Genomic DNA, 13,982 nt, shown 5'->3' on the forward strand with positions numbered 1-13,982 from the left:
TATAAAATTTAACATATTATACAAGACAAAATCTATGGACTTCAGAAATGCCTTTTGGAATTACATTTCGATGGCATGTTTTTAGCTTTACTGAAGGTTGGTATATTAAAAAATAAACAGCCATAAAACAAAAATTTCTGATTTGCTGTTATATACGGCTGTCAATTGGCTTTTATTCCCTAGTTCCTAAGTGTTGAAATTCTCCTAAATTTGATAACAAGTAAAAGCCTTTGTTACTGAAAGAACTGTAGGCTTCCTTCTTCTAGATAGAAATAATATTATAGTCCATCTAGTTGTCCTTTTTGTTTGAGGACCAAGAACTCAATCAGATTTAATGTTAAATCATAGTAATTAATTCAGCCCTGGAGGTTAGCATTTCACTTTCTTCTCCAAATCAAGGTTGATTTCACACTTCTATCCTGAACACTTTATGAAATCTACTTTTAAAAAAAATGTAAACAGCTGCAAATCTTCTATAATTGTATTAGTCAATTTTCTGTTCCTTATGACAGAATAACCGAATCTGGGTAATTTACAAGAAAATGGAATTTACTTCTAACTCTTTTGGAGGCTGAGGAATCCAAGGCCTGGGGGGTGCATCTGATGAGGGCCTACTGCTTAACGGGACTCTGTACAGAGTCCTGTGGGGATGCAGGGAATCACATAGTGAGGACTGAGCAAGAGTGCATTTACATGTTTCCTGCTCTCCTTAAAAACCACAGGTGCCACTCCTGTGATAATCCATTAATCCATGAATGGATTAATCCATTCATGAGTGCACAGCCATCATGGTCCAATCACTTCTTAAAAGCCCCACTATTTAAATACCATATTGGAGATTAAGTTCCAACATGAACTTTGGAGGGGACAAACATTCAATCCATATCAATGATACAGAATATAAACAGAAAATTTGCAATCTTCTCTTTTTACCTGAAGATGACCATATTCTTCATAGGAGAGCACCTCATCTCCTGTGTACACATTGAACACAGAGTGAAGACATGTTGTTGGGCGGGGATCCTGCTTAAACTGCTGGACCTAGAATCAAATATAGAATTTAAATAATACTAGTAATTCACATACTCATTCAACACTAGAGATTGTAAGTTATTTTTCATGAAACTTTTTAATGAAGAAAACTAAAGCTTATAGGCAGAAGACTGAGCAAAGCTGAAATAGTACCCTTTCTAAAGAAACAATATGTAGACAATAGGTTCATAACTACTAACATAATACAGTTAACATAATTGTCAATTGATTTTTCACAAGCATAGCAACTCAAGTGTACTAGGGAGCATGTTATCATCGTAACAATGGCTTTTTGCACATTATTTAATTTTAGAGTAAAATACTGCTTTATTTTGTAAGACAGGATTTCAGTGATTGTATTCCATTGTGCTGTTATTTGGAAATGCTTACATGACACTCGTAATGAAAATGCAGTTCAGGCCACATTCTAATTCGGTAAGTGTTCAAACTTCAAATGTGATTTCTTTCTCTAAGAATCACAAATTTATGCTCCTGTTAACATGTTTTCATTTCCTCTTCCGTATATACGTTCATTACTAAGGCATCAATTCTAAGAGAATATAGGCCACACTTTTATATTTATTAATTAGATATAAAATTTAACCATTTTAGAATACTAAATAAATACTAAATGATCCATCAGACAAACTCCAAAGACAAGAAAAAACCTATCCTTATGACTGAAGCACCTGACCAACAAAATTATACTCAGGATCTATCAGTAGGTAATCAGGACCAAGATAATGAAGACACAGTTAGAGATATATGTTTTCTATTTATAAAGTGACCAAGCCATTTGGTGTTAACTGAGAGAAGGTGGCTATCCCTTCTTCATATCTGAAACTGCTGGCAATAGCATGAAACTACACAAACAGAAATTAATTTAGTCATTCATTTCACACTACTGTGATTATTTTCTCGAAACCCTGAGCATTATTTTGGGCTCCTATACAAAAATATGGTGAAATTGAAACTAACACATTTTTCCCACTTGGTATGGATCTAAAAGGATAAAGTTTTCTCAGTTTAATAAAGTGACTGCTGCAGTTGACAAAGCGGTATTTGTCATTTGTCTTCACAACATGCAAGAACCCAGCAGGAGAATTTATATTCAATCACTATGTCAGGGGAAAAGCAACTACTAAATGATTAAAGATGCTCTAATAGGAATTATATAACTACACTTTGAGTTTTAAAGCTATTAAAAGACAAGTAATTTAAAATTTCAGGAAAAAATAAGATCCAAACTCTAGAAGCTTTGAAGATTAACGGGGCATACTGTATGTCAATTATATAAATAAAAAGTATTCTTGAAAGCAGTCAAAAACAGGAGGACATAATTAGCATTTTATATAATGTCTGGCATCTGGCAATTAAAAATAAAGTTAATGATAAAAGCAAAATTTTCTAGGTTAAAATACACCTAGAATAACAGTTTTTCCATTTGTGTTTCACTTAGATTTTTCCCCCCAAAGTCTTATCATTGTGAATAAACAGCTTATCATTTGGAAAAATGTAACAGTATTTTGTCATCCATTCTTAATAAACAGACTTGAAATAAGCACTTAGAGGGAAAAAAATCATCTCATAAGGGAATCATGGAATAATAAATTTTATAAAATTTTAATATTTCTCATTAATTAAAAACTATTTAGTAGCACTTTAAACAATTTTTTTTTTTTCTTCTTTTTTTTTGGTCTTTTTTTTTTTTGTGACCGGCACTCAGCCAGTGAGTGCACCGGTCATTCCTATATAGGATCCGAACCCGCGGCGGGAGCATTGCCGCGCTCCCAGCGCCGCACTCTCCCGAGTGCGCCACGGGCTCGGCCCTAAACAATTTTTTAAGAACATAATTAGGCATAGCAACATTCATAGCCTATTGTAAAGCAAATCTCTGCCCTCCAAACTAATTAACTGAAGATTTAATCAACTTTTAAAAATTCTGAATGCTTCTCCATAAGTAGTATTAGAAAAAAGAACTAAATGAGAGAACAGGCATGTGAACATTTAGAGGTAAAGCATATTGGACATTAATAAGCAGATACTAAGACAAATGTCAAAACAATAAAACAGATATCAGATTTCTTTACAATTACATAAATCAAGGGCAACTCTATTCACTCAAATTCATAATATATTTAAAATATCTCTTTTAGCTAGTACTTTGAGAAAAGACATCAGGAAGCATGTTTTGTAACAAGATATCAATAAAAGTGGAGAAGTTTGACTTTCTAGATCATGATTTTACTTCAGAAGACAAAGAAGGGAGGTTTGAGGTCAAATAGCAAATGAACATTACAAATGTGCTTTGCTTTAGTTTTAAGGAAAAAAAGGCTGAAAGATAAATATTTCACATTTTAAAACATGTTTTCCATATTCCACATTGCTATAGAATCATGAAAGATACAGCAGAGACTGGAGGAAGACAACAATGAGCAGCAGAGGGGAAGGTATGGTGAAAAGCACTGAGCTGGGTACATAGTTCAATTTCCCTGAGTCAGTTCCTCTTACTCACATGTGGATTATAGTAATATCCTCCTTTCCTACTCTAAAAGGTTATGGGGATCAAGAAAGATTATAACAATGAAAATGCTTTAAAATTTGTAAAACATCTTTTACTCCTAAGAATAACAGAACCCAGCATTTTGTGGTATGTATGTCTACCCAACATGATCCATACCTTCTTATAAATCACTTTATTTTAATGGTCCACCATCACAGCCACATAAGGAAAGATATGACAATCCTTTATAATTTGAGGAATTTAAGACAGTTTAAGTCACATTCAAGCTGTACAAGTATTTAAAAGAAAACATAATTGTGATGACTGGTTAGTAAGGTTGAATAATATTTAGAAAAGGCCATTAGCAATTGGCTAACCATGCCAGGAAGAAAAAAACCTTAAGCTATTACATCATTGTCTTCCTTCTGATAAACAATTCTAATTTAAGTCTGTCAGCTTGTTAAGCAAACACATGAAATTCATAGTTCTCACAATGTTTCCTAGAGAGAAAGGTTAAATTCATAAAGATATTAGGCATTCCTAATATGATACATGTGAAATAAACAGTAACATCTCACACTTAGGAAAATAACTTTAATCACAATTACATCAATACAACACAAAACATACTAGTTTAATTCTAGTATGTCAATATATGACATACTAATATTTCAAGCATCTGGATAACCTTCATAATAATGATTTGCAAAGTCAAATCTCTGTAGATAAATTACAGTTTGTCATATATATATATTATCAGCTTGTGAATAAATTTACTTTTTTCTTGCCATATTCTGGTGGCAGAATATAAATGATTTTTCTTTTTTTTTAGTTTTGACTTCAAATCTTAAGATTTGCTATCACTTGTTTTTATCTTTTTAAGCATAAATTAAAACTTATTATTAAAAACAAACAAAATACTAAGTGATCAAAATTGCCTGCATGGTTACTGGTGTGCACCTTTGCTAAAATGCAGAAGTCGGAAACATATCTGAAGCACATGGTCTAGAAGGGAGAGGGAATAATACTAATGATAACAATAAATATTTACCATATGCTCACCTGGTACCAGCCCCTGTACTGGGTGCTTTCAATACATTATTTCTTAATCCTTACAAGAACCCAATGAGGGCGGTACTACTAATACCCATATTTTTTTTACAGATGAAAAAAATTAAGGCACACAGAAGTCAAATAATTTGTCCAACATCACACAGCTAGTGACAGACCATTAACCAGTCCATGAGTTTATGCTGATTGTCCAGAAAAGAGTTAACACAATAGTCCTGAGAATGCTGTCCTTAGAAAAGACTGTTTGTAAGGCTGACACTTGGCTGGTATGTGGGAATTTGGATTTTGGGAAGGTTACCACCATTCCTTCATGAGTGGCTCACTATACCTACTGTTTATACATACAACGAAGTTTATGATACACACCTGGTTTCCTTCTAGGAGTCTGGAATATTGGTAAGCACGAGGGAGAGGGTACCTACATGACCAGCCACCAATAAAACATTGGGCAATAAAAATCTTGAGCCTATAATGAGCTTCCCTAGTAGACAACATTTTACATGCATTGTCATGATTAGTTGCTAGGGGAATTAAGTGCATCTATGTGACCCCACTGGGAAAGGACTTTTGGAAGCTGGCACCCGGTTTCCTCCAGACTGTGCCGCACCTTTTCCCCTTGTTGATTATACTTTGTTTCCTTTCATTGTAATAAACCATAGCCATGACTATAATTATCTGCTGAGTCACATGAGTCCTCCTAGTGAACCACCAATCCTGAGGGTGATTTTGGGGACCCATGACACACTGATGTACATATATGGACATGTACTGTATTAGGACCTGGGATCAGAGAGATGTAGGTAAGTAGAGGGAATAGCACATTATATTTGCATAGAGCCTTAGAGTTTAAAGAATGTTGTTATGTATATTACTTTCTTTAATTTCCACATAACCCTGTAAAGTTCATCATTTTCTTTTTTTTTTTTTTTTTTTTCGTGACCGGCACTCAGCCAGTGAGTGCACCGGTCAGTCCTATATAGGATCCGAACCCGCGGCGGGAGCGTCGCCGCGCTGCCAGCGCAGCACTCTACCAAGTGCGCCACGGGCTCGGCCCAAGTTCATCATTTTCTAAGCCTATAATTCCTGGTCCATTTGTCTGAGAATGAATGAAATATTATATTTTTAAACAAAAATTCACTTAAGCCAGAGCAATTCACATGTCCAAAAGTAATTTTGACAGGGATTTTCCTTAAGTAATGTAATATTGGTTGGAATTACAGGCATTTGTGACGTTCCTGAGAAACTGGGTCTTTATGAAGCAAACACCAGATGCAAAACACAAACAAATTCAAGTCTAAATAACAATTCTCAGTCACCTCTCATTTAAGATGTTGCTTCAATTTCAGGATTTCGAATCCCTGGGCTGGAAAGGTAAAGGCTGTTCTAACCTATCTAGACTGCCCTAGGATGTGACTTTCCCTTTTTAAAGTACATTATTCTTCAGAAGATGCTATTGGTGTACTGGTTAAATTAATCCTACAGAACGATGTAAGAATTCCAGTCCACACCACAGTGTCTTACCTTATCGGCCTGACGCATATAGCAGTAGAGAATCCCTCTCATACATTTTATAGCAGAGTGCTCCAGTTCATGGGTCCTTCCCTTGTCATCATCAATACGCCTGGGTGAGAGAGATAACTCATGAAACAAATTGGAAATGCATTTAAAAAGGAAGCAGACCTTTTGATAATTAAGTATTTAACTATCTGGCTAATCCTGTGTTCTGGCAACATCTACTAATTCTGTCACAGTGAAACTCCATTTTCCCAGCAGATGTGGAAACATTGCAATTAAAAAAAAAAAAACCCTATGATGAAACTTGTAGGGATTTTTCCTTCTTTTAAGGAAATAAGCCTTATAAATAGCATATAATATTTTCTATAATGATCTGGCTGAAACTTTAAAGGATATTTCTACATTGGAAAAAATCCACCAAAACATTTTTTAAATTCACTGTTACAGAGGCAATTTTTAATATCTATCCTTTTAGGTTATGGAATGGAGACTTGGATTTAAAGAAGCATGGGTAAAGGTACAAGTATGCCTTCTTTGCTCTGCCATGTGCTTAATACTGCCAGGGCAGGCACTTTAATCAGTCAAGGATGCTTTCAACTAAACACACATTCTTTATCATACATGATATATTTTAGCATAAAATTTTTATATTCTCAGGTCTTATTTTAAAATCAATTGACCATAGTTTATATCTCCCTTGCTTTTAAAAATAAAGAACAAAACAAAATAAAACTAAAACCAATTAAATTAAATTAAAAAATAAAAATAAAGAACAGCTAAAATCTATTTAAACAAGGTTTAGACATTCTTTCTATAGCTTGCTTTTTAATTCTAGATCAGTGACTTTTAAAAGGTGTATGAGAGTTGGTAACACACACCTTCTGAAAATCACTATTGAAAAATAAAAGTGACTTATTCATTGTTTCACTTAATCTTAAGTAAAATACCTAGTGATCATTCTCACTTGATTAAAAAGTATCACTTTTTTCCTTTAAAAGTATACTATAATTACCTCCTACTCCAATCTCATAGGTCTCATACACCACTACTGGAAGGAAAGATTACTGTAACATAGTATGGCAAATGTTAGTAAAAAGTAAATTATTCATTAGCATATCATTCCTCCTTATTCATGCAGGCACTGCAGTACAATAACATGATTTAGCTCGATACAGCATTCCCCGCCCACCCCCCTCCAACATCAGACACAAGTGTTTTAATACAGGCAAATTCTACCTAGTGTGCCCAGCAAAGTAAGGACTTTAAATTCTCTATCAGATGTTAGAGTTTTTTGGGAAAAGATTAATGTCTGACTTTCGTCCATATGCTGTCTGTATTCCTGTCTTTTTTTAAAGCAATTTCTCCCCAACATTTTATTTAGAAAAATTTCAAATCTACAAAAAAGCTAAAGTGATGCTACAATGAATAAATCTTTTACTCTTCATCTAGATTCACTAGCTGCATTCTCTAATTACAATTTTTTTCTTCACTATTTGAAAGTAAGCTACAAATATCATGACTCTTCACCCCTACACACTTCAGAAGTAAGTAAAAAACAAGGAGATTCTCCTACAAAATCATAGTACCATTATTATACCCACAGAATTTAATACTGGTATTATATTCTATAATACACAGTCTAGACTCAAATTTATTGAATTATCTCCAAAATGTACTTTATAGTATTTTTTATGCATGATCCAATCAAGGAACATATATTATATTTGGTTGTCAAATTTCTTTAGTCTCTCTTAATCTAGCCATCCTCACACCTATTTCCTAACCTTCTATGATACCTTCATTTTTTAAGACTCCAGGCAAGTTGTCTTATAAGAAGACATAGTCCAGCTTTGTCTGATTATTTATTCACGTGTAATCACATGTTAGACATTTTGGTAAGAAGTTAGCATGCTTGATGCATACTTTCCATTGCAACAAATCAGGAGGTACCTAATGTCAGTCTGTCCCATTACTGGCTTACCCACTTGGTTGAGGTGCTATTGATGCTCCCTATACTCCTAAGACCAGTACCAGCTTTACATTTAATAAAGCTATATTGTACTTAAATAGAATATGTAAGGACATGCTTTTAGTGATATAAGCACACAAGTGTGTTAAAGATGACTACTTCATAATATCTCAGTATTTGATTATCTTTTAAAAACCTGACACATCAATGATTTACAATAGATGAATCACATTCCTGTGGAACATACAATATTTTTTTTTTTAGTCGTTATGTCTTCTTCCACCCCACCCCACCCCGGTTTTGTGTGTGTGTGTGTGTGTGTGTGTGTGTGTGTGTGTGTGTGCGTGTGTGTGTGTGAATTTATTTATTTATTTTTAGCTCCCACCAATAAGTGAGAACATGTGGTATTTCTCTTTCTGTGCCTGACTCGTTTCACTTAATATAATTCTCTCAAGGTCCATCCATGTTGTTCCAAATGGCAGTATTTCATTCGTTTTTATAGCTGAGTAGTATTCCATTGTGTAGATATCCACTCATCCGATGATGGACATTTGGGGTGGTTTCAACTCTTGGCTATTGTGAAGAGTGCTGCGATGAACATTGGGGAACAGGTATACCTTCGACTTGATGATTTCCATTCCTCTGGGTATATTCCCAGCAGTGGAATAGCTGGGTCATATGGTAGATCTATCTGCAATTGTTTGAGGAACCTCCATACCATTTTCCATAGAGGCTGCACCATTTTGCAGTCCCACCAACAATGTATGAGAGTACCTTTTTCTCCGCAACCTCGCCAGCATTTATCATTCATAGTCTTTTGGATTTTAGCCATCCTAACTGGGGTTAGATGGTATCTCAGTGTAGTTTTGATTTGCATTTCCCGGATGCTGAGTGATGTTGAGCATTTTTTCATATGTCTGTTGGCCATTTGTATATCTTCCTTAGAGAAATGCCTACTTAGCTCTATTGCCCATTTTTTAATTGGGTTGCTTGGTTTTTTTGTTTTTTTTTTTAATTGGGTTGGAACACACAATTTTTAAATCTGAAATACTCAGGTGGGTCACTTTCAGAAAATTAATATTCAGAAACAATCTTAATAATCTTTTTTTTTTTTTTTTGTCGATATACATTGTGGATGATTATTGTTGCCCATCACCAAAACCTCCCTCCCTCCTCCCTCACCCCCTCCCCCCACCAATGTCCCCTCTGTTTGCTTGTCGTATTAATTATGGTTAAAATGTATTACTATGTGCAAAGATCCATGTTTGGTGTTTTCTGTGCATAAAGAAATAAAGAAGAAATTTTGAATTGTGAAACAATTCTTTTTTTTTAACTTTATAAAATAATAATTTGACTTACCACCAGATTTAATAACTGATACCTCAATTAAGTGCACTGGCAAAAACACTAAACAGGAAAAAGAAAAATCAGAGACCTGGCTCTGGCTCCATCATTAACTAGTTGTATAATTTTTAACAAACATGTTAACTGCTCCAGGTGCTAATTTTAGCATCTGCAAAATTCAATTACCATTAATTCCCTCTATGATTGAAACTAATTAACTCAATGAGAATGGGAAGGTAGTTCATTCTGCCAAAGACTAATGCTGATTTACAAACCTAGAGACAAAAAATTTTGGTCACAAAGTCATAAAATGTTAGAACTGGTCTTATGTAATCCCTTAAATGAAAAGATTTAGAGGCCTAAAAACGGACATGAGGGACTTATATGTCACACAATAAGCAGAGCTCAAAGATAGCCATTCAATTTGTCTTAGTCCTACAAAACCCTACTATCTAGACTTGGAGTTACTAGGAGAGTACACACCAGCTCACCTGTATGCAAGAGCCAAAGCCCAGGCCCCGGCAGCGCAGTACAGGCTGTCCTGGATCTTGGCCTTCTGATCACCACCACATGTTTTAGTGGGAAAGAGACCTGTAGTTGGACTTTGATACTGCAGCAATGTTGATTTGACTGCAATTGAAGGTAAGACAAAGAATGAATTGTAAGCCAACCATTTTCCTTGGGCCGTCTTAATCCTTTTTCGTTTCGTCATCCCACTTCTAACAATTTAGCTGTTTCTAAACTTAGCTATAGGATATAACTTTTGAAGATGTGGAAACAACTTCATGTTGTTCCAGCCTAAGTGGGAATACACCCTGCATTAAGGGGTCTTTCAGTTTTGAGGAAAGGACTCAGCTAATTAGGACTTTAAAAGTCTTTACCATATCCTGGTTAATGTCAATATATGTTATAAGTCTTATGAAGACAATATCATGTACAGAAAAGAAAAAGATCAACCAAAATACTGAGCATAATATTTTTAAACAATCAGTTCAATAGTACCACAAAAAGTAGCATACATTTGCTAAATCACAAAGCCAACTCAACTGCTTTAAGTAAATTATCATCAACTTGCAAAGGGAATAAAGATCATGGAACAGGCCAGAATCCTGCATTTCACTGATGACTAGTTTGTGCCTGGTCTTCAGAAGAGTGTGTTTCTTTTACTTATTACATCGTACAGGTTAGGAATATGTTTAATATTTCAGTACTAAATCCCATTCTTATATAACAGGGAAACAGCAGCAAGTTTGTGAACATTTTACTTAAGTAAAAGGTCTAAAATTAATATTTTATTATCTTTAATTAAAAAGTCCTAAAGCAGGAAAACTAAAATTAAATTTCCTAAAAGCTATTTTATTCTTGTCTAACTATAAATGGATGACTAATGTTTTTCCTAAAATACATGAAATTAATCTATTCTTGATTGGTTTATGTCAACTACTGTTTAGGATAGTTTTTCAAAGGTCTAAAACACTCTGGTCCTTCACTGCAATTAAAGAATTAAAATTTCTTTTTCTGGGCTGAGCCCGTGGCGCACTGGGGAGAGTGCGGCACTGGGAGCGCAGCGACGCTCCCGCCGCAGGTTCAGATCCTATATAGGAATGGCCGGTGCACTCACTGGCTGAGTGCCAGTCACGAAAAAGACAAAAAAAAAAAAAAAAAAAAAATTTCTTTTTCTTTTTCTCCAACTAAATTGATCTTATCATGATCACTTCTTTAAGAATACCAGGTATTTATTATTTTTCCTGGAGCAAAGAACTGGGTCCTTGCAGTCAAAAGTAAGCAATTGACATATCTTTAAAAAATGTAATTAGTTCTCTTTATCTAGTTATTGCTACAAAGATAATAAGAAGGGTAACATAAGAATGTATTCCAGAATCTTAACCAAAATAAGTTGAATTAAAATTTTACAAGAGACTGAAATAGATAAAAAAAATCCATATCTTAAGGGGAGACAAAGAAAATTTTATATTATTTGCCATACTTGGACAAGTAAATGTCACAAGAAGCAAACTGACAAGAAAATAAATAAGTATTCCCATTTATAGTGTGATGAAGAGAGGAGTGCCACACACACATATCCCACACACAGCATATCTTTAATGCTTATTCACATTAAAAAACAAGGTTTGCCAGGTTGATCCTGGAAAAGGAAAATAAAACAGACAGAAACCCAATGACCTGATATTAATAATAACAACCTAAGATTCCTCTTGTATCTCAATAAATTTAGAAATGGATACAAAAAGTTCAGGACTACCTGGGAGATATGTATAGGTAAATAAATAAGTTGATACTTGTATGAAATATTCGTGTATTAATCAAGAAACATACTAAATTTCTCAAATCTGGTAATGTTTAAGAAGATTAAAAAAACACAGAAGATATTGGTAACAGTTTTAAAATTATTCAAGGGCCAGATATAACCTGCTGGATTCCTTTTATAGATCCAGTATTGATGTGCAATTGGAATAATCGCCTAAGCACTGAAACTACCCCAACATCCAAATGATAGAACAACATTATCCATATAATGTACACAATATAACTAAGGCAGGATAAATACTAATCATAGTTACCTAAGGACATGTTTTCTTCAGGTTTTGCTTACCAATTCTGTAATAATGATCCAATTTATCCCACAGAGTTTCATTATCAGGTCTTGGAAGATTAATGCTTTTAAGAGGTTCATAAACTGAGCCTAAAAGAAAAATAAAAACCCATCAAATTTAGTCATTTTTACCCAGATAACAAAGAAAAATTCTAATCAAATGAAGAAGCACTACTTAACAGTCTAATTTTCATTTTTATATGTGAAATACCATATTTCACAAAGTAAAACTTTTGCTGGGAGAAGGAGAGAGAAAAGCACCCTCGACAACAAGTATAGAAGAGCTCTAAATGTCATGAAATATTCCCACCCTCACCCCCAGCACTCAGTCCAACTCACTGAGGTGCATACTGGTCCTAACAATTCAAACATCACTAATACTCATGTGGTAGTAACTAGCTCAGTAATTTCTAATTACTGAAAAATATATCTAATTATGTGCCCTTAAATCCAAAACCTTATTCCTTATGCGGATGATCCTTCAGGCAATTTTTTGGTCAAATGATCATTATCTCCAAAACCTTAAGGCTAAAAGGTAATGCTCACATATTCCAAAGACATCTACTCCACGAATTTTCAGCTAGTTTTCATACTGAAATTCTTAAGCCTCCACGTTCTCCTAGGCAGATAATACTCTTTGCCTGATAACCTAGTCTATAAGCAGAGATCATTTCTACTTCTCAGCCATGAAAATTACTCCATGGTGTTAGCAGAACACACTGTTCAAAAGCTACCAAACCCACAATAATCATGATAATTTGCCACAAAATGGATATAGAAAATTGTTCACTTGACTAGTGCACTTTCTCAACTGCTGACTGAAAGAAAGACATCTGAACCTTCAGCCATCAGACTAAGTACTGCCTCTTATTCTTTAAAAGCACTCAGAAATCATAAACATCTCAAGGTCACAATTAACTCACCTCTGGATTCAGGTAATGCATACCATACAGTCTAACGACATAGCACAAAAATGAACCTATAATTTACTTGGGGGGGGAATCATGTTGTCATGCATTAAGTTTCTGGAGAAACTTATGCCGAGTGAAATAAGCAAAGCACAGAGGGATAAATACTGCATGTGCTCACTCATATGTGGGAGCTAAAAGAGAAAGAAGGAAGGAAAGACCAGAGTAGTGCATTGTTCTTGCAGAGGGAGAAAACATTCCTTGGGCTACAAAGTGGAGTCGTGGGGGGGGGGGGAAGAGGGGGGAGGGAGGTTGGGGAAAATTGGGTGGGAGACATGGTGTATAAATGCAATTTCTGGTAATAGGTATGCTGCCAGTATGAAGCTGGCCCTCACATCATGGGCACGAGGGGTGACAATTAGCTTTGTATCTCATGAATATTCATAATAAAAAATAAATAAATAAAATTGAAAATAGAACTACAATATAATCCAGTAATCTTACTGCTGGGTATATATCCAAAGGAAATGAAATCAGTATGTCAAAAAGATATATGCACTCTCATGTTCATTGCAACATTATTTACAATAGCCAAGATATGGAACCACGTAAATGAAAAAACAAAAAAAAAAAAAAGAAAAGAAAAGAAAATTAAAGCATTTACACTCATAAAATTGCTATGTCTAGGGCCGGCCCATGGCTCACTTGGGAGAGTATGGTGCTGATAACACCAAGGCCACAGGTTCGGATCCCTATACAGGGATGGCCAGTTAGCTCACTGGGAGAGCCCACTGGTGCTGACAACACCAAGTCAAGGGATAAGATCCCCCTCACTGGTCATCTTTAAAAAAAAAAATTGCTATGTCTACTATGATAGTTAAATACCAGGATACTGGGAATCCTTTTATGTTTAGGCAGATAGTAAACATTATGAGGGAAGTAAGGAAAGAACATTCAGGCAACAGTTCCATTATCTTTTCTGGAAAAAGATGATTTGTGGATAAAAACAGAGAATAAGAAATGGCC

At 34.8% G+C, this 13,982-nt stretch overlaps 1 protein-coding gene across 4 annotated transcripts in view; it reads right to left on the bottom strand.

Moving 5' to 3' along the window:
• PHKB (phosphorylase kinase regulatory subunit beta) overlaps window positions 1-13,982 on the bottom strand; it is a 217,241-nt gene that overhangs the window by 169,407 nt on the left and 33,852 nt on the right. For all 4 annotated transcript variants that reach the window (XM_063110493.1, XM_063110492.1, XM_063110494.1 and 1 more), the window contains 4 exons: window positions 12,049-12,138; window positions 9,926-10,064; window positions 6,128-6,227; window positions 934-1,041 (listed from right to left, as the gene is read on the bottom strand). In XM_063110493.1, coding sequence (XP_062966563.1) covers window positions 934-1,041; window positions 6,128-6,227; window positions 9,926-10,064; window positions 12,049-12,138 — 437 coding nt within the window. The remainder of the gene's footprint in view (window positions 1-933; window positions 1,042-6,127; window positions 6,228-9,925; window positions 10,065-12,048; window positions 12,139-13,982) is intronic.

This window comes from Cynocephalus volans, chromosome 10 (assembly GCF_027409185.1).
Source record: "Cynocephalus volans isolate mCynVol1 chromosome 10, mCynVol1.pri, whole genome shotgun sequence".
Taxonomy (NCBI): domain Eukaryota; kingdom Metazoa; phylum Chordata; class Mammalia; order Dermoptera; family Cynocephalidae; genus Cynocephalus; species Cynocephalus volans.